General features: G+C 41.4%; 1 protein-coding gene across 1 annotated transcript in view; it reads left to right on the forward strand.

Annotated features, from left to right (window-relative positions):
* Positions 1 to 27,199, forward strand: part of LOC138265797 (uncharacterized) — a 175,221-nt gene that overhangs the window by 87,327 nt on the left and 60,695 nt on the right. Inside the window, exon 3 of the mRNA XM_069213851.1 lies at positions 73 to 182. Within this exon, the coding sequence (XP_069069952.1) occupies positions 73 to 182 (110 nt within the window). The remainder of the gene's footprint in view (positions 1 to 72; positions 183 to 27,199) is intronic.

Here is a 27,199-nt window from a genome sequence, read left to right on the forward strand (position 1 = left end):
TTTAATGACAAAAAATTCATAAAATTGGCATGATCTTTATCTCTGTGATTATTTGGCTTTTAATATTTATAGGAGAAACAACAATGAAATGGAAAATCAGACTGCTCCTTCAGCTTCATCTCAGACCAGAGCAATAGCATCTCCTGTTGCCTCGCCTATAGATACGTCTGTTCCTTCATCTGGTATGCAACTATTATTTGTTTTTCTTTTACTTTTAGCACTTTGTTTCTGCCAAAAGCACAAAATGATTTGCCAGATATTAATACCCCATTCTATAACCCTTAAATCACACATATTTCTAACATTATTTTTTTCATACAAATAATTGAAGCCAGTTAATGTGCAAAACACATTATTTACGCCTATAAGCTCATTGATACATTCTTTTGTTCGAGATCCCAGAACACAAGCTTTCAGTATTGTTGATTTGTTTTCTAAATAACCAAATGGTCAGAAATCATTTCCAAATAGGCAACCATTTTGCCTTTTTTAACTTAGACAATTTAGTGAACACTTGGAAAATTTGTCCGAAAAAACACCTGGAAAAGAGTAGATTAACGAAAAATAGCAAGAATGATGCCTCCTGATAGGAACGCTATACACAGTGAAAGAAAACATACTCTGCTCCCTTAGGAATCCTGGAAACTGCACTATCCCATCATGCCCTGCTGGGGGGCATTTAGCTCTTCCTGTTTTTTGCTCCATGAGGAAGTTCCGAGACACAACTGTGTTCTCTGTGCAGCTATTTTTGGGTGGTAATGCTATTTGTTTGGGTAGTTTTCAGATTCCATGCAACAACTTTGGCCATTGTGGTTGTTTTAACATTTCGTCTGAAGAAAAAAGTGTTACATCACCCGTTTTACCTTGTGAGCTTTCATCTCCCTGTTGCCTTAAGCCCTTGTGCCGGCTCCTTTAGATAAATGTCCATTTTGCGAAAGGAACATATCTAGTAAAAATGATGATTGTAATGCTTTTGTGGTCTGTGTTCCTGATTCCCACTCAGTGAAAGACTTTTTTTTTTTTTTTTTACCCGGGAAATGCTTTATTACATATCAGGAGGCACTGGAGACATTTCCGCCTTGGCAGAGGCAGTTTCTGCTGTATGGCACGATTGCGCAAAGTGCCAGGGAAATCTGGAGGGACTTCCCGGAGGCACCACAATGCTCTGAGTTTTTCCAGGCATTTTTGAATGTGGGGGTAGAGGGGCAGTTGGTGTCCTGTATGTATAAGGATCTTAAGAGGCACAGACCCTGACGACAGATAACAGCTTGCATGGCATGGGTAGGACTAGCTGGGCGAGCACCTTACGGATAAAGGCTGGATTGAGACTTGCCCATTGGTTTGGAGGCTCTCTGGAAAAGCTAGATTTAGGCTACTGCACTTCAGTTATGTACAGCATATATATCTCACATGGGTTAAAGTACACACCATATATGTGGGCCGTTTTACAGCTTGCCCCTGCTGAGGGCAGGGGAATGCCACATTCCTGCACCTGGAGTGGTAATGCCACAAACGTTAGACATACTGGCAGGCGGTGGTGCAATGGATCGAGGGAGCAACCGGATTGACTTCCGATCTTTCACCATCTCATAGCCTGCTGGACATAGCGAATAACCCTAAAAATAGGAAAATTAAATAAAATGTCTCCAGCTCGCTCTTCTCCAAGCAAAACAGAGAGTTGCCATGTGTTGGCTGGGACTCCAAGGACATAGGAAAGGAAAAGTCTCCTTAAAAATGAGTACAATGTAAGGATAAAAAGTTACTTCACAAGAGGAACTTGCAGGGGGATGACCAGAGTAGGGTGCGTTAATTATTACTGTATGGATGTGCTGGTAGGGGCAAACGAGTGAAGTCAAAGCTAGGACGTTTGCAGTGCTTATATGCTATTGTGCAAAAGTAAAAATAAAACCTTTAAAAGAAGACTGTAATATTTGCAAGTACATGTCTTAAAATAGATTGAGGATGTTCCTCTTTGGGGCTGAGAAGGGTGAGACTGGCAGAGGATTGCCTCCTTCAGCTTCAACAGCTGGCTAGAAGATAAGGGTCAGTTTTCAAGTATTCGCCCTCCCATGACATTATTTCTGCCACTTGAGGAGGTGAGGGTGTAGCATTTCGAAGTCATTGGCACTAACATTCTCAGTTGATATTGAGAGGCATATTCGATCATTGCTCAATGTCAGAATATTCCCATATGTCAACATCAAGAGGTTCAGAGAACTCAGGGTCCACATAAATTCACCACTCGACATGGAAAAACATTGTGGCTTTTTCTGGAATCCTAGTTTTCCATGGTGTTTCTCTCCTTGACTAGAGCTGGATCACCTTTTTCATGCACCTGTAAGAGAATAAATGGCCTTTACCATCTCCTTTAGCATGAGCAGATGGTAGCCTATCAGCTGAGCATGACATCCTGCCAGTTCCTCTTATGGATTTAAACCTCCTACAATGGGCTCCACTTCCTTCTAAACACTTAGCACCAGGCAATCAACCTGTGTTCCACATTGTTGGAAAGATATTGTTGCAGCTTACAAAGATGGATGCATTGGCAGAGAATATTCCCCTCCGGGCTCCTCTAAATGTCACTTTTGGAGAAGAACCAGGAAACCTGAGTAGGACAGAGTGCGATTGCTTAAGGCACAAGGTGTCTGCATCTCCCAGTCCAAGGAGTTGCAGTTTGGCATCCACTATATCCCATATCGCCTCAATCCATTTCATAAAGGGTTTGTCCATTTAATGGTGTTATTTTCTTTTGTGAGCTGTCTAACAGAACTGGAAGAAAGTTTTAATATCCAACATGTAACTGTAAGTGAGCATGTCTTTTGTTTTTGAGATCATACAGACAAACCTCAAGCCAGGACCAGTGATTCTCTTGGATCCAATTCAAGCCTTTAATTAACACTCTCACTAATCCTTCCTCCCTGCAACCAGTGAAAAAGTGGCCGTAGAACATATTTAGATCTGTGGATTCAGATGCAAAGTGTCTGAGAGTATTTTCTGATTCTTTGGTGGCTGCAGAAAAGAGGAAATATTGCAGGATCTACCTCTTTAATCCCATTATAGAAAGAGAGCTGACGATGGGGCTCTCTCAACAAGGTTTCCAAATTTCACTGGCATTATCAGGGTGGCAAGTTCTTCTGCCCTTCTAAGCCATTATGATAGGTCCTCTATGACTCAGTTTCTGGAGTTTCTTCAAAGAGAGAGTTTCTAGAAATGGTTAAAGAAGTGATCATCACTTCAGGCAGCTTGACTGGGATGTTTTGGGATGTGGTTGGTCTAATCACTCCTGATATGTGCCACAGTATCGTCCTCGTACAAAACACAAAGGGCAGCCCTGTAACCCTAGAACCAAGTACATGGTAATAAGACAAAACAGTGGTTCCCTCAGGGGAAGTGTAGGCCTCAACTTCCTTGGCAAAATATTAAAAAAAAAAAAAAATTGTTTTTACAAAGAATCAAATCTAATTTATTTGTTATAAACACATCTCAAAAATAATATATACAAGTATAATTGAACATTTATGAACACATTGCATCCCAACAGACATTATATTACAAAAAGGTGCTTCAGTGAAAACGGCACAGTGAAAAGGGAGTGAGCTAAAAGTGTGCAGGTGCTATCCACAAAGCATATGTACAAAACTAGGGGCTGATATGAACACAAATTTAGACAAATGGTCATGAAGGATATACACTCCTTAAATAAACAGAGACGTAATGTGCACTATAATATTACCAATGGTGAAACAAAGCCATATGTCCCCTGAAAAGAAACCCTGAAATTTAGACCTTGTGTTGAGTATGGATTCTTGAAAAAGGACCATTCTAGAACCCCTGTAATATATACCCCCATAAAAATACACAAGAATATGCAAAACTCTCCAGGGCTGCCCATAATGTCACAATGTGCATCTGTTCTGGAATCCTTGTGTCAGTATATTGATTTTTTCCTAAAACCCTGGATACCTAAGACTAAAGGCTTGATTTAGATATTGGAGGACGAGATGCCCCTTCACAGTGGTGACAGATTTGCCATCCGCCGAAACCTAAATCCAATTATATCCTATGGTATTTAAATTCTGGCAGAAGGGATATCCATCACCGTTGGGACAGAGTAACTTGTCTGCCAATATCTAAATCAGGCCCTAAGTCGTATGTAAGGAACAGCATGCATTTTATAAAAATGATGGGAGGCTTTGAGTTCGACTACAACACTGATTTATTGGCAACCCTGGACACTAAGGGCCAGATGTAGCAAAATCCGATTTTGAGACTTGCAAATTGCGAGTCTGAGTGACTTGCAATTTGCAAGTCTCAAAATCGGATGCAGAATGGTGTCTCAGACACCTTCTGCGACTCGCTATGGGGTCGCAAAGACCCACCTCATCAATATTCATGAGGTGGGTCGCATTTTGCGACCCCACAGTACGTCCCTGCATTCACAGGGATGCTGGCCTGCTGTAGTCTGCAGACCTCCATGTCTGTGATTGCTTTTTAAATAAAGCAGTTTTTTTTTTCATTTTGCAGCCCGTTTTCCTTAAAGGAAAACGAGTTGCAAAATGAAAAAAATACCGAAACCATTTGGTTTCGTTTTTTTTCAGAGTAGGCAGTGGTCCATAGGACCACTGCCTGCTCTGAAAAAATATTTTTGTCGACATTCACAAAGGGGAAGGGGTCCCATGGGGACCCCTTCCCTTTTGCGAATGAGTTACCACCAGTGTGACACTGGTGGTAACTGCGAGTTGCTTTGCGACCGCATTCGCGGTCACAAAGCAACTCTGAATTACGATGCGAGTCGCAAATAGGAAGGCAACACCCCTTCCTATTTGCGAGTCGCATTCACAAAAGGCTTTTTGCATGGCTCAAACTGCGATTTTCGCAGTTTGCACCATGCAAAAAGCTTTCTACATCTGGCCCTTTGGCCCTTATTAAGAGTTTGGTGGGGGCAGAGGCTGCCCGCTAAACTCTTTGGGTCGGAAAACCGCCACTCCAGTTTTCCACCCGCTGTCCCTATTAGGAGTTTTCTGCTGGGCCAGCGGGAAACTGACCACAATATTGACACCGGCTTGTAATCGAGCCAATGACAATGTTACGGTGCGACGGGGGCTGTCAATGGGGGCCCATGCACCGTCATGCAAAAGCCGGTGGAGAGGGGAGTCATAATCCCCAAGGCAGCGGTGCCCTGGCAGATTAATGAGGGGCTCAGTGCCCTTATACTAATACCCCACCAAAGGAAAGCCATGAGGGTCATTTCACACATTCTGGAGTTATAAGAATAACCCATACAGGTGCCTAGTTGGTTTATAATAGCTCTCACTGAGATGGCAATAGGAAAGAACTATTTTCAACTTGATAATCAGTTCTCTTTTCAAATTAAGGGTGTGACTACAGGAGCAGGGTTTGATCTGGATTCAGCAAACTTGTTCATGGCCAATTATGAAGAGATGTCTGTCTTCTTACCCAGTAACCCATTCCTGGTAAACATTAGACATTGGGTCAAGATATATTGATGATGTGCTCCTCATTTTAAGGGATAGTGAGGTCAGAGTGTGTGAGTTTCATACATGACTCAATGCTGTTTCAAATTACATTCATTTTACTATGAATCATGATTCTGTAGCCATTCCATTTTTAGATCTATGGGTGAAGGTATTGGACAATAGAATTTATAAGTCACTCTAAAGAAAACCAACTGAGAGAAACTCCCTATTACAATACACCAGCAATCATCTTAAGAATTTGAGGGATAATCTACCTTTTGGCAGGTTTTGCATATTTGCCAAGATTGAACCAGGAGGTCAGATTACTTTAGGGGACCAGATACTCTTATCTGTGAAAGGGGCTATCCTAGATGGTTAGTAAATCAAGCAGGAAAGAGGGACTGCTATCAGCTGAGAGATGAATCCACAACCTTGATCATACTATCTGTGTCAGTACATTCTGTCCGGTAAAATTGTACTAAAGCATTGGAATCTGATTAGAGACCGTTTCTATAGCAAGGAACTCCCACTGGTTTCATTTTAGAGGGGTACTAATCTGAAAGATTAATTTGCGAGTGCTACCTTCTCCTTTGCCCCCAAAACTACCTTGAATTCACAATGGGGAATATCCCCCATCGTAGGCCATTTCAAATGTGGACAATATGTGACATGTAAATACAGTATCAATATTAAAGTGTTTTCACACCACAATGTAATTATCAACCCGAATATGTTTACTAATTGTAACACTCTAGATGTTATATGTGCAGTTTAGTGTTCATGTGAATTGGTATATATAGGGCAGACAACGCAAATAGTTAAAATCCGGATTTTGCAGTATCCAAGCAGAATTGAATGTGGAAATATAGGAGCGGCAATGGCTGAACACTTCCAGCTTCTACACTACACAGCAGAGAACATACTGGCAAATGATCACCCAGGTGACGCTAGGCCCTAGAGTTGCTGACAAGTCGAATATACTGTCACGCAAAGAACTACAGTGGGTTGAGAAATTGGACTCCATTACACATGGTCTCAATACAGTAGAAGATTGCCGACTGGATACATTTGTTTGAAATAATTTGATAAACTATTAAGCCTTTAAATATTTCAAATATGTTTTGATACATTTCGTGCACTTATGATGTGTACTTTCAATACTTCTCACTTAACCAGCTTTTTATTAATTTGCTTTTGTTTTTAGTCATTTTTACTGAGTAATCTGGTTTGCAGTGTTTTGTCTATTTCTTTTGTAGTCCACTTCTATTAAAAGTACTAGAGCTTTTTACTATCTACCGCACAAATGTTTTGATGTTTTCACCTTCCATTATTTAAGTCCTCTAGCAGACTAGTTCCATCCTGTTTTCCATTATATGGCCCCTCACCTCTGAGTTTAGAGATGGTGCAGCGTTCATTCATTACATTTTTTTTGTTAATTACGACCTTTAATATTTACAGATTTTTGTGCGCCATGCACTACCGATCTTTGAACGGTGTTTGTGAACATTTTCAAAATAAGAAATACTTTTGCTTTGCTTTTAGGCTGTGAGTCATTATTATTATTCCAATAAATTCTTTATTATTTTTCACTAAAGTCTTATTCTGAGATCCATGTTTGAAGGGCCATTGGTTTTCTTGAGAGTAATCAAGTATTGTCACTCTTCTGGAAACAACAGTTTGTGATTTGATTACTAAGGGTCAAAATGTTTTTGTCTGTGCTTCTTTGTTCTTTCCTCTACAGTTTAACTGTTTTAGGGATTTTGAAACCCATATTTTTGGATTTCTTGCTCCATATGGGCCTGTAGCTCTCCTCCTTTTCAATAGATACTCTGACACTTTCTATTAAGGCAATGATAATGAATTCTGGTCATTCTCTCTTTGTAGGTGCTACCTTGCTTCTTGGTCCTGATGACGACCCTCACAAAATAGGTTTATTAGGGTCAAATTGTTCAACGACTAGACTAGAGGATTTATCTTAACTATGTTTTGGTACATCATAGTCTGATTTAGAATTGTGTTGCAAAATTTATATTCATATCAGTCCCTACTTTTGTACACTTTCTTCGTATAAACAGTTGCACACTTAGCTCACTCACTTTTCACTGCACCATTTTCATTGCAGCACCTTTTTGCGATATATCTGCGTTGCAATGCATTTGTATATGTTCAATTATACTTCTATTTATTCTATATTCATATTTTCTTTGATATGTGTCTATACTTAATAAATTGGATTTGACTTTTTGTAAAACTAATCGATTGATGGTTTTTTAGATTTCGCTGAGGCAGTAGAGGCCTACACATCCCGAGGGGCCCAGTGTTTGTTGTATTACAGTACCTTCATAGGGCATTCTTCTTGGCTCAGGCTCACTTGTTTGATGCACATTGCTAAAAATAAATCTTAGAGCTTCTTTTCAATGTCTTGTCTTTGTTTAGACCACAAGCTGGCAATGATATTAAAAAAATGACAACAGAAGCAGAGACCTTAAAGTCAATGAGTCTGGAAAGAAGAAATAAATTCACTCTTTTCCAGTTCAAATGCTTCTCGAACATGAAGCAACATGCACACATCCTTTTCGGGAAACCTGAGCTTCAAGAACAAAAGCAGTGACAACAACATTTCTTTCAGGAACAGATGTTCACTTATGGAAGATATTCTGGTCAGCAGCCTTCTGCAGCTGTTGGAAAAGCCCCAGCACTCAACATTACTGTGAGAGATAGTATTTCAGACTCACTCTCTGCCTGGCAGGTAATTACAAAGGACAGGTGGATGCTAGATATTGTGCACAATGGGTACACAATCAGGATTTCAAGTTCTCTTCAATAGATTTCACTGAAAGGGATTGACCTCCTCTTTTCTAGACTGACTGGTTCATGAAACTCAATTGCTTCTGCAACAGAACCTGTACCCAAACAGCAATGGGAGTGGGGTGTCTATTCACTCTATTTTCTAATCAAAAGGAATTGTCCCACAAAGGAATTTCAACATATCCTAAATGTTATCAACAAATGGTTGAAGAGCAAAAGATTCAGGATGTTAGCTTCCGTTCAAATCTCCCCTCATCTGCCGCAAGGCGATTGGATGTGTGCTTTAGATCGAAAAGTTGTCTATATAAATATGCCCATTTTGCCATGCATGGAAGTTTCCCACACTTGGAAGAATGGAAAGAAATATTACTAATACAAAGGCCTAGCGTTTGGGCTGAAGTCATCTCCCAAGCTTTAATGACAGTCATGGCAGTGGTTCCTTCACTCCTGTGCAAGAATGGGGAATTTATTTACCTTTATTTAGACGGTTGCCTGATAAAACCATGTTTTATTCAAAGCATTTTTCAGGACACTCAGTTAACAATAGGCTTGTTCTTCAAGTTAAAATTTTATCTCAGTTTCAAATAATTGTCAATGTGTTTAATAGATAGATGTGGTGCTGGACATAGAAAAAGTTAAACTGTTTCTCAGAAGAAATGTCTGTCAAAAATGCATTCAGTTCTATGATAATTCAATCTCCTCAGTTTGTCAGCTGTCCACTCTATCTGGGATTTATGGCCTTGTGTGTCTCTTTAGTCTGGGATGCAAGACTGCATGTGAGACTTCGACAGCACATTTAGAGGTTTGGTGCTGTCAGAAGTCAAGGATATTTAAGAATTGCAAGTATGCACCTGTCTCTGAAAATCTTCTGTATAGGTTTCATGGCTGGCCATCTTCTGCTACAGACAAACCTCATGTCCACCAAATACTGTTTGAATAGATAGGGTTGGATGAAGCCAAAAGTGCCACCCAAGAAGCTCAAACTATTTGATCTTGGATCCTGGCAAAGAGCATTTGGCTAACTGCAGTTCATTGTCCATGGCTGAACAACACAAAAGACGACCTAATCTGCCATTTGCTTAAACAGCACAAAGAAATTTCCATGACGAAGTACTAGCAGGCATTTTCTATTGCATAGGCATTCAGAAATAGATTTATTTGCAGAAGAAGGAAATGCAAAAGGTCCTGCTTTCAACTCCAGGTTACTAGAGCCTCAGTCTCAGGGGGATGCACTTTTGATGAGGTGCTCTAGCGGATTTCTCTGCACTTTTCCTCTGATACTATTTTTCTTCAAGATGATCATTAGGTTCAGGCTCAGCTGCATGAAGATAATATTCATTGCTCAGTATTGCATTATTCAGACCTTCTACAGATGTCCCTTCTATTTCATAAGGGTCTGCCGATAAGGCTGGACCTGTTGTCCAGGATGTTATGCAGAATATTCCATCCCAGCCTTCCATCACTGAACATGACGTCCTGGTTCCTGAGTTCTAGTAGGATAATCACTTAAAGTTACCAGATCACTGCATTGCCATCCTGAGCCAGGCAAAATGCCCTCTGCCAGATTTTTGTAGGCTTTGGAATGGACAAGTTTCTCCACTCTCTTCAGCAGGCAAGCAGACCATAGGAAATGCCAGGAAGCGATGGTATGACGTTATCTTCTTTATCTGACAAAGTCTAGTTTACAGTTTTTCTCCACTAGAGTACTTTTGACTGCCACCACTGCTTCCCTTAAACCCCTTTTCAAGTCATCTGTCTTCACTACTACAGTGATTAGGGGTGTCCCGTAAGGTCTTATGATGTCCTCTCCCTAGTAAATGAATTTAGTTGTCTTCAAATTGATGGGCTCTCATTTGAATGTATGCACAAAGCTCACATGCAACATATTTTGTAAATGGTTGCATCTGCCAGGAGGGCGAGTGACCTTCAGGCTCTGTGTATGGTTGAAACTTATACTGTTTTTATTGTAACAAAGCTTTGTTCAAAACAGGAGGGTTACCTGCCACTGGGGCAAGAAACTCCCACCTGCTGTGAAAACGTGGCCTCATGACCTCTCATATTGCAGGAACAGTTGGACATTTATTATCTCTTGCTCCCATTCAAGAGCAGACCTAGAGACCTATGGGATCCCCTGCGGGAATACCTAGTTACACAAGGCACCCCTGACCTGTTGAGTGCCCGATCATTAGCAGAGGCAGGGTCTGGACTGAACATTAATGCTGCACGTAAGTCTGGGAAGATTCACAGACACTATGTTTTTTTGCGCCAGATTCACATTAACGTGGACTGTGCTGTTAGGTACATGCCTGATGTGCATGGCGATGTTCTGTGGGGTTGGTCAGCCCGGTCAGATGTAGCTCTCTCAGACTGATAATGACTCTGCCTAGCCAGCCTACTTAACTGGCTATATTCTTTCCTGAGCACATTCTCTTCTTCTATACTGCAATGCTTTGTTCTGGGAACTGGTGAATGCTTTGGTATCTTTTATGATTTGTAGCTTTATATGTTGAAATCACCAAATAAACCATTAAACCAAAGTTTTATTCAGAACTCAGCCTTCGTTTCTGCCAAAACTGGCATTTGATTTCAACGGTAGTCAAACTATTTCATAGCCTACTTTTTCTCCAATCTGATGTTGCCGGCAAATATGATTTCAAAAGATCTGTGCTTTACTATTTGGATAGCACTAAAAAGATTGGTTAGGTCAAACAACTCTCCATTACAAAATAAGGTACGCTGTTCTGATGGTATGGACTCCAGGCAACAAGTTAGGTGGGGAGTCACTAGGTCAATACATATTCGTTCATTAAAAACAATTGCCCTCACTCGCCCATAGGTGACATGCTTCATCATTGGGCAATGGTCCTCGTCAGGCTGGCACTGCAGTGCCTTAAGGGCCCCACAGTGGGCTGCTTGCCGGAGATCTTTTGATTGTTACTGTCGGAAGGCATAAAGTGAAAGGGGAGGTATGGATGATGTGAAATTAAAAATTACTCTAGGTACCGGAAAGAAAATCTTTAATCACTGTATAGGTAGGAACCTATGCCAAGGTTGAAAACAGAAGGAGGGGATCTATCAGGTACAACGGCCTAATTCCCTGCAAATGCAAAGGTATCCTCCACTCACAATATAGAAGTGAAGGAAAATTATAACACTGTGTGTGATTAATTAGCTACAATACAGCTACTATGGTCAACTTGTTTCTCACCCTAACCGTCCCTACGGATGAAGTGGCGATTCATCAGGACCTAAAGATACCTTGTCCTCACTAAGAAAATACGTACACTCTTTTTTAAGTAACCTAGTGGTACTTACCTCATGTAAATGGGGAACTATACCACTCTAAGTGATGATTTGTAAAACATAAATAAACAAATCATATACTTTGACATCAAAGTATACAGTGTTCACATGCACACACCTGGTGAGTGGCATGGATTGTGAAGCCAAACTCAAGTCATCGATATCTAGTGTGATATCAGTGGGGTAACGTTAAAACATGCCAGTGAACACATAATATTGAACATCGAGAAGTTTCTTACCCTCCTAGATATAGGCACAGACCCCTTTGGAAGCAAATGGATGCTACCACTCCCAGTGCCATATTGCTGAAAAATGTAATATCTGGTGGATAAACCTGCTCAGTTAATCACCTCACTATTCAGTGTGGTCGAAGGAAGTAAATGACAACCAGGGCATCTTGTGTACGACTTCCTCTAAATAAATTATATTCAAGCTATGCTTGCTAAGTTCTGTCCTCCAGTGGAAAGTATCTCTGATCAAGGAAGTTGTATAAACTGACTATAATAACAGCTGACACAATGTACAGTAGATACCCATGGCTACTGGAACGGTCTAAAGGAAAACATCTGAGTGGGTACATATTAACAATGCTCATAGAAGACATTGGGGGAGGCCCGTAAGTAAACATAAATGTAGGGAAATGACAGCTCCCACCCTTTTTCTGCCACACACCAGGGGAAAACAAAAAATGTTGAGGTCGTTGTTTATTGAAAAAACACTTAGGCTACGGGTTACTTATATCCGTAATGGTAGATCTATGGTATCAAATGTGAACAGTTTATAACTCCCACCCTTAACCTAAGGTGTAGCAACATAACGCGCCCGATTTATCAATAGCACAAGATTACCCGCTATTGCATTGGGGGTTGCCGGTAAGTGATCATAAATGTAGGGAAATTACAGCTCCCACCCTTTTTCTGAAACATCAAAAGTTAAAACAAACAAACGTTGAGGTTTTTGCTTATTAAAAAAACATTCGGGCTACTGGCTACCTTTACCCATGATGGTAGATCCATGTTGTCATGTTGTCGAATGTGGAAAGTTGACAGCTCACGCCCTTAGCCTAAGGTGTATCAACACAATGCACACCATTTATCAATATTGTAAGATTTCTCCCACCTCCCAACGGATGTCAGGAGGTGGGTTTCCTCATAGTACGAAACCCACCTCCTGACAGGGAGGGTGTATAGTACTCACTGTGTCGTTGCAGAGTAGCGGTCTCTCAGACCTTCCCGTCATCCACACTTTCAGAATTACCAGCGGATTGCTGGTGTCTAGGATTTATGTGAGCGTCCATTGATACAAAAATAAGAGGACAGTTCCCACGGGAAGTGTTGTGGTGGCCATATTGTAGGACAAACTGATTAGGACCTGGAATATTAGTACCGTAAGTCAAGTAATAGTCACCATCCTGGCGCAATCCCCTCAAATTTAAAATAAATAAACTCACAAAGAGAAATAAAAACAAATCACATTTGGAATTTCCATGACACTAGATATTGGAATCTCATATATAAGGAAAAGGTAGTTACACTTGTAAAAATAATACAATTCTAAGGAGTAAGAAAATGTTTCTTTACAGATCATATTTCACTAGCCATAGTAAGGGTGGTACCAGAACAGAGCAGTTTCACGAAATCCTATATAAGGATGCCCAGAGGGGGGGATCCCTAATGGGGGGCCTAGCTCAGACCATGATATATCATTATTTAATCCCTTAATGTGTGCCTGTAACTTAAATACCCATTGCTGCTCCTTAACAAACCATCTCTGTGCAATGTTATATGTACCTTGTAAAGTTCAAGAACTACCCACCTCAGGTCATCCGAAGAGTGTCTTTTCTCAATGAAATGCGTGTTCATTCTTGTAGCCGAGCAGTGACAGTGAATGGTACGGCAATGCTTGTAAATCCTGATCTTCACCATTCACATAGTCATGCCAAGATAGAGAAGGCCACAGGGACACTTGATCAAATAGACACAGCTCCTTGTGTTGCAGTTCATATGTTTCATCAAATGCCACATGCCAGCTTGACCCAGGTCGACCGTTGTCTTTATTGCAAGTGGCTAATTGCTACATTGGCCACAGGGGTAATGGCCCTTAACTGGAGGTAATGCACATAGGTCTGTGAGGGTTGATACTCTCACCTGTGCTTTTTAAGATAGGCCATCTTTTGTTGACAATTTTCTTTATGTTATTAGACAGGTATAAACGTTGTCACAGAGGTCAATCTTATTTGTTGAGTTTTTGGGTGAGTCGCCAATTAGGTATCCAGTAAAGTATCCCTATTGATATTCCTGGCACGTTTCCTTGCTATGTTGATTACACCTTGAGGATAACGGTGCTTCTCCAGTTTCTCTGTGAGTTCTTGGCTTGTCTATGGTAATCCTGTATGTTGGTACAATTTCGTTGCAACCGCAAAAATTGCCCAAAGGGTAGGTTGGTACAACGAGCCCTCGGAAGGTAACTATCAAAGAGGAGCAGACTGTTCCTATCAGTAGATTTCTGAAAAGTAGATGTCTGTATAAACCCTTGTTGTAGGGTAGGACGGAGGTACAGAAATTAGATCTCTTTGTTGGAGGCCATGCAGTAAACCTCAAATGTTGAGACAATCCAAATATTGTCTATGTAACGATGCCATAATTTAATGTTGTTAGTAAATGGATTATTAGGGCCCAAAATGTATTTGTGTTCAAAACTAAACATACAGGCAGGCCAGGGATGGAGCAAAGGTACTACCCATCAATAAATCAATCAGAGTTTATAAAGTGCAGCTACTCGCCCGTTAGGGTCTCAAGGCACTAGGGGGTGGGGTGTAGCAAGTACCGGCGGTGGAATACAAAAGATATGTCTTCAGTTCCTTCCTGAGATGGGGAGGGAGGTGGTTTGTCTGATGTGGATGGGTAGGGTGTTGCAGGTGGTGGCGGTGAGGTAGGAGAAGGAACATCCTCCTGTTCTGGTTTTTCAGATACGGGTTACTTCTGCGAGAGAGAGCTGGGCTAAGCGTAGGGTCCTGTGGGGTACGTGGAAGTTGAGTCGCTGGTTAAGGTAGGCAGGTCTGGTGTTGTGGAGGGCTTTATGTGCGTAGGTGAGGATTTTGAAAGTGATTCTTTTCTCAGTGGGGAGCCAGTGCAGTGTGCGTGGGTGGGTGTTGTGAGATGTGGCAGTGTTGGGGTAGGTCGAGGATCAATCTGGCGGCGGCGTTCTGGATGTTGTGCAATTTGCAGGTGAGTTTTTTGTTGATTCCATCATAGAGTGCGTTGCTGTAGTCCAGTCTGTTAGTGATGAGGGGGTGTTTGACGGTCTTTCTATGCGCAAGGGGGGTCCATTTGAAGGTCTTGCGTAAGAGGCGGAGGGTGCGGAAGCAGCTGGAGGTGACCGAGTTGATCTGATGGTTCATGCTGAGGACGGGGTCCAGTATGATTCCGAGATTGCGGGCTTGGCTGGCCGGGGTGGGTGGGTTTCCGAGGGTGGGTGGCCACCAGCAGTCGCTCCATGCATTGGATTGCGAGCCCAGGATGAGTACCTTGGTCTTGTTTGTGTTGAGTTGAAGGCAGCTATCTCTCATCCAGTTGGTGACTGCTTTCATGCCCTCGTGGCAGTTGTCTGACCTTGCCTGGTTTGTTGGAGAGGGATAGGATGAGTTGGGTGTCGTAAGCGTACAAGATTATGTTTATTCCGTAGCTTCTGATGATGGTGGCTACCGGGGCCATATAGACGTTGAACAGCGTGGCGCTGAGGGAGGATTCTTGGGGCACTCTGCAGGTGGTGGTTGTGGTTTCTGCGAGGAAGGGGGCGAGTCTCACTCATTGCATTCTGCTGGAGAGAAAGGATTGGATCCAGTTGAGGACCTTGTCTCTAATGCCGGCTTTGTGGAGTCTTCTTATTAGGGTGTGATGGGAGACTGTTGAACGCTGCCGAGAAGTCAAGTAGGATGAGTTCCGCCGTCTCTCCCTTGTCCTGTAGGGATCGGATGTCGTCTGTTGTGGACAGGAGGGCCATTTCGGTGCTGTGGCTTGACCTGAATCCGGATTGGGAGATGGTGAGGATGTTGTGGCTTTCTAAAAAAAAAAAATGAGATGAGTTGGCTGTTGACTACTTTTTCTATGACTTTCGCAGGAAATGGAAGTAGGGAGATGGGCCTGAAGTTTTTAAGGTCGGTGTGGTCAGCCGAGGGTTTCTTGAGGAGGGGGTTGATCTCGGCATGCTTCCAGTCATCGGGGAAGGTGCAGTAGCTAGTTAGCAGTTGATGGTGAGGCGGAGCTTGGGGGCGGTGGTGTCTGTAGCTCTGTTGAAGACGTAATGGGGCATCGGTCCGTGAGGGGCCCCAGAGTGTATGGACTTCATGGTTCTCTTTTTTACTTTTTTTTAAATGTATTTTTTATTGGATACCTGAGAAACAAATTCATTACAGTAATTACATCAATTACATCTCCAAAAAAAATACAACTTTTCTTACAATGATGTAACAATACACCATAAGTGAAGGATATACGACGCTTACCAAATTGTGGCCAAAGAAAATAAATACATGAAATGAAATGCAGTATACATATTCCTCCCAAATCATACACTAATGGTCCCTGTTGCCGTTTTATTCCATGCTGCCCACTGTTTAGATCTAATCCATTCACCGAGTACCCCCAAGATAATTTGCCCCTTCCGTCTCGCTTCCCTACCCTTCCGTTGGTACAATGAGCACTCGAGCTGATATACAGTGTGGAGCCGTTCTAGCTAATATTGGAATACCTGAGGTTGCAGATCCAGCCACGAAGAGGCAATACAAAGCCGATAGACAGCCATTGAAACAAAAACAAACTTAGAGATCTGAGGCCCAGCTGCATGAGATACACCTAATATTACGATCTCAGGAGTTAATTCCACATCTTGTTTAACTACTTCTTTTAAAAATTGCCTGATCTCCCTTTTCAAAGTTTCTAATTTTATACATGTAGCAAACATATGGGTTAGATCAGCACCGAGTAGCTGACATCTCGGACAATGTATACCTACCCTCTGTCCTATCCCACTTAGCTATTTTCTCTGGGGTAAAATATAAGTAAAAATTGTTTTGTAATGTTGTACTTGGAGTGCTTCAGAGATCAAAGTACTGCACTCCAATTCGATAGATTCTTAGAAATCTACATCTCTGATATTTAATCGAGCTTCCCACTTCTTGAAATGCTTCTCCAAATCCTCTGGCTGTTCTTCATTCAATCTAGAATATACTAAACTTATAGATATCCTTGCGCCAGTTGCCATCATCTCCATTAGAGGGCATTTTGTAAACCCTGCTGTCCACCCGGTTTCCATCTGCATAAAATCTCTCACTTGTAGATATTTAAAAAAATCCATTTGCTCCAGGCCAGATTTCTCCCTCAAGTTCTCAAATGTGCCTATTGTGGATCTGACAATCTCCTAACTTTTGAACACCCTGCCGATTCCATTTTGCTATATAGCCCTGAATATCTTGGGGAGGGAAGGGTTATTTGCAATCAAGGTGTAGCGATTACATGTACCTAATCCCATTTTCTTCCGCCAAGGATCCTGGCATTTAAAGGCGGCATTTAATACCTTGAATCGCACTTTATTGGGTTCTGTTGGTGTCAGCAGCCCGCCACTAGCTGAGTGACTGATTAACAGTTCATAGATATCCGGGACATACCCTTCCCCTCTTGTGATTCCTCTGTTAATAAACAGAGGGCACATAAATTACAGTGCTGCTGCCAGCTGATATAATTTAAAATTTGGCAAAGACCATCCCCCATTCTCCCTTGGTAAAGTCATATATCTACTAGCTCTCCTAATCTTGCCATACGACCAAATAAACCTCATCACAAGTTGATCCATCTTGTTGAAGCAGGATTTCCCAAACTCCAAAGGGATTGACCAGAATAAATAAAGAACCTTGGGGAGGAACATCATCTTAATCATATTACATCACCCCATAACTGACATGTGTAAATTATTCCATCTGCTAAAGTTATATTTAGCTTTTTTTTTAATCTGCATCAAATTGATCTGCACAAACCGCTCCACATTAGATCTAATATCAATCCCCTAAATAGAGTGTGTGGTCTACCCTTCGGATATCGGTTGTCTTACCATGCTCATTAACCACTATCTGAGTTTTATCTTTGTTTAGTACGTAACCAGTTACCTTCCCAAAGCTATATGCAGCTTTTTCAATTGCTTTGAGAGCCAAATCTGGATTAGCTGTAACAACAGCAACATCATCAGTATACGCTAACATTTTGGAATCCCAGCCATTGCGGGTAACTGGCAAAATTGCTGTATTCTTTTCTAATTGTCATAAGAATGTATCAATATACAGTGCAAATAACAAAGGTGAACAAGGGCATCCTTGTCTTGTACCGCGTTCAATTTGTATATCCTTTGACTGGCCGCCCAGCATTTGAATTTGAGCGTTTGGGTGCTTGTATAGAGCTTTAATTGCAGTAATAAAGCTGCTTCTCAATCCATAAGCCCCTACTGTTTACCACATACATTTCCAATTGACCCTATTGAATGCTTTTTTGGCATCCAGCAAAACCATTGCCATGGGTTCTTCCGCGAAATTAGTCTGATCGAACAAGGTGATGACTCTTCTGATATGGTCAGTGGTATCCCTCCCTGGAATCAACCCATGTTGGTTCTGCATAACTAATTTAAGGATACAAACAGGCAAATGTGTTGCAAAACTTTTGAAGTAGATCTTCGCATCACTATTAATAAGTGTAATAGGTCTAAATGCACTCAAGCTAAGCGGATCTTTGCCCTTGTTCAAGAACACTATTATATTGGTGGTAGCCCAGGAAGGAAGAGGATTGCCCCCTAGCTACACTTGAATGAACAGTTCTAACATCATCGGCATCAGCAGTGCTGTAAGATTCTTATACAGTTCTAGTGGAATTCCATCCGTTCCTACTGCTTTCCCACTAGGTAGCCCTCGCACCCCCTTTTCTAATTCCTCCATTGTAACCTCCTTTTCTAATTCCTTCTGTTCTTCAGGGGTGATCTTGCCACACTCTACCTTGTTTAACAAACCACATCCAGCCTGTTCCTCACCTGCAGGGCAGCTTTATATAATTCTGCATAACACTCCCAAAAGGCTTCCCTGTTTTGGTCAAGGTCTGTAACTAGCTTCCCCTGCCCGTCTTTAATCTCCAAGATTAAACCAGAGGCAGTCTTCTGGCAAGCACGTACCACCAATAAACGACCCACTTTCTCACTATACTCATAGCACTCAATCCGTCTTGCCAAATATTTTTCTGCCACACTTTCCGCAGACCTATTATCAATTAATGTTTTGGCAATCGCTATCTGCTGTAGAGCATCATTAACATCCATGCCACCTTCAACGGCCATGTTAAGTTGTTTTTCTGCCTCTCAAAGCCTTATGTATAGGTCTTGGATCTGATCTGCTGCATGTTTCTGTCGTCTTATACTAAAAGTAAGCGTTTCCCTCTTTATCCCCGCTTTCATTGTGTCCCACACAATTTCAGCTGGGGCAGATCCTCTATTGATTTCTAAGAACTTCCTCAGCCATATTTTCATGTGATGCAGGTTTATTCAGCAAACCTCTCTCAAATGTCCAGCACTTCCTGTAACTCTTAATACCCACTCTCTTGATCTCCAACATTAGAGGATTATGATCTGACATAAACCGTGGGTATAGGTCCATTTCTGCTCCCTCTAATAATTCAGGTGAAATAAAAAAATTATCTAACCAGACCAATTTCCTGTGTGGAGCTGAAAAATACGTATACCCCGGATTAGGCCCCTTCAATATTGGCCATGCGTCTACCACTCCTACTTCCTTTTGAAAATTACGAATGGCCTGAAATACTCTGGGTTTACGCCCCAAGTAGCTTTTATTATTAACATCAATTACATTTTGTAATCCATCCCATGAGCCAATAAAATTCAAATCACCGCACATAACATAAGGAGCTGACCACTCAGCTAATTCACCTGAAAATCTACTAAAGTTGGATCGTCGAGCACAGGACCATACACAGAGCATAACGTAAAACCCCCTTTACTCAGCTGGCACTCTATTACAACCCATCTCCCTAGCTGATCCGCCCTGCACCGAATAACCTTGCATCTTGTATTACTTGTTAAAATGGCTACCCCTTTTCTTTTAACATTTTGCTCAGTACACACCAACAGCTGCAGCCTTAAAGTATCCAACACAGCTTTGCCAGAGTACTTTTATGTGGGTTTCTTGTAGACCGTATATATCCGCTTTTAATGTTTTCAAATCTTCTGCTATTTTCCTTCTCTTGCTAGGGTAATTCAAACCACATATATTTACGGATGCTATCTGAAGTATAGCCATTTATGTACCCTCAAAAAAATTCCCAGGATCGCCATATTCACACAAAGTCTCTCTGTTCCTATGACCGTATTTAAGATCCATAACAGCAGCCTTCTCACCTAGCACCTCATACTTTAAACTGACCCTCATCCTGTTACTCCTCACCCTCTGTGTTCTCTCAGGTATCCAACTTTTCTTTTTTAACCCACCTAGAAATCCCTCCACCTCCACCCCTCCCAGACCGCCCTTCCCACATCCCCCATTCCTTCCGACCCCCACTTCCCCCCTCCCTCCCCTACCCCATCCCACTCCTCCCCCATTCTATCCCCCTCGCCTGTCCCCCCCCCACCCACTACCCCTCCCCCCAACCAAATGGGCAATCAGACCACTGCTGGTCTGAATGATGGTATCCCTTAGTGTCGGCCGGAGACCCTCTCCGGACTGCTGTTCTTCCTTCACAAGTGATAACCGCTGCCCTTGTTACTGATTAGAATTCTTTTGGTCCCTGCTCGGTTTGCTATGAGTTCTGTGCTTTCAGGTCCATCAGGTATTCCTTTGCTTGAATCTCCGACGTAAATATTTTAATTTTCCATTAATCACTGTCTTCAACCGTGCTGGAGCCAGCAGAAAAGCCTCCCCTCCCCTGGCCTGAAAAGACTTAATCAACTGTCGCAGCCTCCATCTTCACTCAAAAGTAACATGGCAGTAATCCAGTCGGGTGAAAAAGGTGACATTGTCAGTACACCGTGGGGCATCCGGGCGGGCTTTTTCAAAGATAGCTTGCCTTAACAAATAATTACCAAAAAAAGTGCCACTATAGCTCTAGGATGTTTTAATTCAGAATTGCGGTCTTCCCCTTGTCTAGCTAGTGGAAATCTGTGGACTCTTTGAATTTCCGCCACCCAGCCACATTTTGTGAGCTCTGGAAAAAGCATTCCGCAGGAGCTTAATCATATATGTTCTGATATCATTGCCCTATACCCCTTCTTCTATACCCAGAAATCGCTAATTATTTCTCATCTGCCGATTTTCATAATCTTCCAGTTTCCACATGATATCAGTTAGTTGTCCTCCTTGTGTTTGCGCTTGCTCTTTCAAAACTTCGACCTCTGCCTCCACTATAGACGTGTTTCGTCAAATTTACTTCCTCAAGGTCTCCATTTCTTATAAGTCCACAACGCAGGAAGCAAACTCTTGAACTCGACTTATCATGGTCGTATATATTTCTTGATTTATGACACACATTTCTTTTGGACAATGCTTGTACGCGCCTGCTGGATTACATATTGCATATTGGAATCTGCAGCACATTGGATATATTGGGAGACATACATACCTTGCCTTGAGGAAGTCAATTTGACGAAACACATGTCGGCTGTTATTTCATGGGATTAGCTGTTCTTTATAAAACCTCCTGAATCTTGGAAGAATAAAAAATTCCAGCACGTCAAGGTGTAACTATTTTGACTCAGCATTTCTGAAAGGACTACAGGAACAAATGGGGTGTGCCGTGTTTGTTGACTGGCCTTCAGTTGACAAGACCACACCCGGAGTGGTTGGGTGTAATACCAGTTTGGCACCCTCTATAGGACTACCTACGAACGAATGAATTTTGGACTTTTTACTCCATGTACACACAGGAACTGCGAACCATCTGCATAGCCACTTGTTGTGTGTCATAATTTATATTTTCTTACCAGACTCCCCTGATGTCTTCTAGGAGCATTGTTGTAATATACACACTCAGACGTTTTCATTTAGACCATTCCAGTAGGGCTGGGTATCTACAGTACATCGTCTCAGCTGTTATATTCAGTTTATACAATTTCCTTGATCAGGGATACTTTCTGTCTGAGGACTGAACGTAGCAAGCACAGCTTGAATTTCATTTATTTGAAGGAAGTCACACACAAGGTGCCCTGGTTGTTATTTACCTCCTTTGAACACAATGAGCAGTGAGGTGAATAACTGAGCAGATTTATTCACTTGATGTTACGTTTTAAGCAGTATTGCACTGGGAGTAGTAGCATTGATGTGCTTCCAAGGGGCCCGTGCCTGTATCTAGGAGGCTAAGAGAATTCCTAGTGGTCAATATTATACGTGCACTGGCATGCTTAACTTTCACTCCACTGGTATCGCACTAGATATCTATGACTTGAGTTTAGCTTCACAATCCATGTCACTCACCAGGTGTGTGTTTGTGAACACTGTATACTTTGATGTCAATGTATATGATTTGTTTGTTATTTGTGTTTTACAGGTCATCACTTAAAGTAGTGCTTTGCTTTCACTAATGACCGAACTGACAAAAATCTCAGGAATGCACTTCTCAGTTCAAAGAAGACATTTATTATTATTTCCCCATGAGGTTCCTAAAAAAGGAGATTAGTAGATCGAAAGCACATGTTCAAAAATAGTCGCAGCAATGAAATGAAAATATACCAAAATGATTCTCAACTGCAATGTACTCAGCAAATATATGTAGTTATGATTATGCAAAGCAAAGAATAAAGTAAAAATTCATCACGTAGGGCCTGCCAGGCTCTTCATCTTTCTCATGCCAGCAAGAAGATGTCCCTCACGGGATAGATAGGTCAGGCATTCGACGTGTAATCCTGACTTAGGTCTTGGAAATTCCACTGCTACTGAGCAGGTCCACCTTTTTATATCTTAAAAAACCCAAAGGGCTTTCTAGAAAAACCCCTCCCATAAAAAAGAAATATTCAAATATGCTGGCTAATGTAGGTCAGAGTTGAAAGAAACAGGTTGGAACTGGCCAGTCTCCCAAATTGTCTCTTTCAAGGCCAAACCGTTCCCTAGCACTAAAAAAACATAAGCCTGGTACATTCTTATCCTGCTGACTGACTAACTGTTCAGTGATAATATGTCCTAGCTCTTCAGTGAGAAAGAATACGAAAACAAGCACAGTTTGCAATGTGGAAAAACACAGACGCATTTAACAAGGCAATGTCTAATGCTACAATAAAGTCAATAGGCAGCTAAACTGAATACAAAATGTAATCTACAATTGGTGAACACTAGACAACTAATCCAGTTGCAAAGAACATGCAACACAATGTCAGTGGTCAAAAAACACATATTTTACTACAAGTGGTATAGTTTCCCAATTGACATGAGTTAAGTACCGCTGGTTTACTTATAAGAGAAGTGTACATACCTTCTTAGTGAGGACTAGGTATCTTTAGATCCTGATGAATTGCTGCTTGATCAGTAGGGACGGTTAGGGCGAGAAACATGTTTACCATAGTACCTGTAGTGTAGCTAATTAGTCACACACACCATTAAAATGTTCCTCCACATCTATATTGTGAGTAGAGAATACCTTCGCATTTGAGAGGAATTAGGCCATTATACATGATATTTCCTCTTCTATTTTTAACCTTGACATAAGGGCCCTACCTCTACAGTGATTAAAGATTTCCTTTCCAGTACCTAAAGTCATTTTTAATTGCACACCATCCAATCCTCCCCTTTCACGTCATTCCTTCTGGCAGTAATGATCAAAAGATCTCCGATAAAGAGCTCCCCTGTGGGGCTCGTCAGGCATTGCAGTGCCGGCCTGACAAGGAGCAATGCCCAGCAATGCCGAATGGTGAAGCATGTCACCTATGGGTGAGTGAGGGCAGTTGTTCTTAATGAACGAATATGTGTTGACCTAGTGACTTCCCACCTAATTGGTTGTGTGGAGTCCACACCATTGGAACGGTATACTTTATTCTGTAGTTACGGTTTTGGGATGGTTACACTGGACTGGTCAATTCCTTACCTTCCCTTTCTTTTTTGCTTAGCTTATAAACAACTCTATAAACCGATCATAGCCAGGTGGATTGTTCCTTGTATTGTTATTTGTTATGAGAAAACCAATAGTGATATACGGTTCCCACAAATAAAGTAGAAATATGCATTTGGTCAACATAGACGTCAGGGTATACAGCCTCAATCCACATATACCATTGGGAATTGTTGTTATGATTCGTAGCTAGCTCTCAGTGCCCCGTCTGCACCCCTAAACACACCAGCGTAACAGATGGGTTCTGCAACCTTGAACATGACTACTCCGATTCTCAAGGAAATTGTGGAGACAGATCTACTTTTGTTGTCATGTATAGTACCCAATAAAAGACACAAGAAAGAATGTGAAAAAGTTGTTTAGAACATTTATTGCAATAGTTTAATTCTAGTATACAAAACATGAGCTGCAATTATTAGGCAAATGAGACAAAGCATGGTAACCAGCATTACAAAGATAGGGAAAAAGATAAACAGTTCAACCATGATTTTGTGATCATTCTGGTAAACTCCTTTCTGTATCTACCTATACTGCTGAGAGCATAGTTAGATCACCCTATGCCAGATCTATTGAAAAATCCGAACCACACATCAGCTGCTGTTCCTCCACAGGAGCGTCACCCCCCATACTGCTGTGTAGAAAGAGTGCAAAATAAAATGACAATTACATGATTTTATTGCTGTTTTACTTTTTACTCCCTACCAGCAAATGTTGAGTGAGGGCAGGGCAAGTGTGCTGATTGGCAGCAGTGAGGAGTGATCACTTCAGTTTGAAGTGCGCATGTTGGTTTGGCTGGCTACCTTGTTACTGCCAAACTGACATGCACAATTCAAAGTACAGCTGGGTTCGAGAGCAGGCACAAGCCTCCAGTGCTTTTAAGAGCATTGAGACAGCCTGCTCCAGCCAGTCCAGATGCTTCACTCAGGCTGCTTAACAGCATGAGAGCAGCATTTTGACTGGAAAAAAGAGTTGGCTGTGGGACCTCGCACTCGGACTGGAGTTTGAAGCCAACAACATCGAGGACGTGCTGCAGAACATCGGGGACATGCTGCCAGCAGTGTAAGGTAAGTGAACTTATGCATATTGTTGTTTTGCACCTTTCCATCTTAAATATCTCCCTAACCACCACTGACCCCCATTCATGAGTAAGCTGTACCAGGATGCCAAGAAGCTGGTCTGATGAGGTGCATGCTATGGGTCCTGTGAAGGGCAGAGGTCGTATTCAGCGTCCGCATCAGACTCAGCAAGGCTGCATCTTGGGCACCACTTGTCATGTCACTTTGAGTGCCCCTGTGCCACATATGGTGCAGAGTCAGTTTTTATAATTCCATTTGTGTCACACTGTGTCAGAGGTGTCTGCTCAACACTGTGATATGTCTACTAACGCGGAGCTTTCTCTACAGACAATCAAAATGTTCAGGCATTATGTTCTGTGTGCTCAGCCTCGGACAGTGTGTACAGATTAGATGACTTACTAGAAACAAGCAATATGTACAATGATTTTTTTGTACATTATCACATAAACAAAAAGTCATGTAAAAGGATACTGAGAGAAAAGAAATGCTAAGTTAAAAACGTGCTTTTGAATGACATTGAGTCTTGAAACGGTCCTTAATGTGCCCTCCCTACATAGGCCCTTATGTGTTAAGTCTAGGGCACATTTCAAGAGGGGGAAGGCATTTGCTGCCACTTTAATGAGAAATGTCTGCATCCCTGACATTCTTTAAATTTCTGCTTGGTTAGTCAGTACCTTTGCTATACACTATTATCTGGGCTCTAACGTCTGGACAAAAACCTTAGTTGGTCAAACTTCTTTTCTTAATTTATTACTTGAAAGATTTCAAATGTATGGGCTTCATAGCTCTGTTAAGGCTTGGTTACATTTGCTACTTCTGTGTTTTACTTTTAATGTGTATCAGAGACAATCATGTGGCGAAGAAGGATGAATTACTTACTGAGTTCTTCACCATGGATATTCACCTGAATTCATAAAAGACCCTCTTGCGTCCTTACTTTTAGGCCCACTGATTTTGATCATGTTATGTAATGTAAATGTCTTCCTCTTGGCTCAAATAATGGTCTGCCTAGCCCTCACCCTTCTGTGCATAATGGGATGGTGCTGCTTCCAAAATTCTCAATGGAGAAGAGTCTGTTTTTCTCTATATGTAGTGCTCTTTTTAGGAGGCATCATTTCTGCTTTTATGTCATCAATTCAGTTATTTGAGTGGTGTTTCAGCAACATGTACTGTGTGTTTGGTAAACTGGCTAAATTAAAAAAGACAATAATGTTGGGTATTTTGGTATGGTTTTTGTCTATTTGTTTAATTGAAAAATAACAAAAATAATCTTTAAAAGTTCTGTTCCAAGATTTCGCACATTTTCAGAGAAAATCTGCAGTGTATGAATTTAGAGGGAAAACACACCGTGAAGAACTAAGAATACTAGTAACTTTTCCATTCTTGACATACTATATATACAAAAAAACCTTAAAAGCCTGTTCAATATATCATCTGCTGTCATTGTATGTGAGAGATGAAGGACTACTCTGGTCTGTGCTTATAGAAGTTCTTATTACGTAATTGAAGTAAGTGAAAACGTTTCCACCAGCAAATAATTAATTAAAAAAGCTGAATACTTTTTGGGCAGTAGGAGTTGGAGATTTCCAGTGTAAAGCTACAGCTAGTGAGAATCTATTGTAGAGAGTGAAATGAGCAGACTAGATCTTTTGTCTTTTTCTGTTGTAGTGTAATTGAGAATACATATGAGTAGGTAGACCTGTTTTCTCTACCTTCAACTATTCTCTTTACATCATGCACTGATCTTGATTTCTTTAAATTTGCTGACTTTTTTTGCACTTTTGATAGTGACATTGTCCAAAAGCTGTGCAGTTCTGCACAGCCAAATAAATAAGTATGTAAATAAATAGGCACCAACTGTTGGTACAAACGAAGGGCTACATTACATTTTTTCTTACCATCTTCTCACTGTTCAGAAATGTATTTGGATTAGCTTTCTGTAATACTGATGTTGGGCGTTCCTTTACCAGTTCTCTGTTTAGTCCTTTTTCAAATCTCATGCCTATTTTAAAGCACACTTGTTTCCAAGTGAATCATGCAAGCAAGGACCAGGGCATATTGCTGTGACAAGAACCCTATCATATTTGCACACTCTGCCTAGCATGTGCTTTTGCGTACACCAGACACAATTATTCATGCATACGTATCACACACATACTGAAGACACTGAATGAACTATGCACTGCCTTCTGCCTTGCAATATATGTTCTGTTAGAAAAGGAAACTTGCAATATTGATGTACACGTGGAAAATAATCTCTCTGTTTTCAGATTTTAAAAACCTAATCCCAATTCAGTAACTGAAACACACTTTAAGAAAACGTTTAGAACTCACTCATGTCACTAGATATAAAGATAGAGCATCTGAAACTCGTCTGTAAGGGACAGCTTTGTAAAGTGAC

This window comes from Pleurodeles waltl, chromosome 2_1 (assembly GCF_031143425.1).
Source record: "Pleurodeles waltl isolate 20211129_DDA chromosome 2_1, aPleWal1.hap1.20221129, whole genome shotgun sequence".
Taxonomy (NCBI): Eukaryota; Metazoa; Chordata; class Amphibia; order Caudata; family Salamandridae; genus Pleurodeles; species Pleurodeles waltl.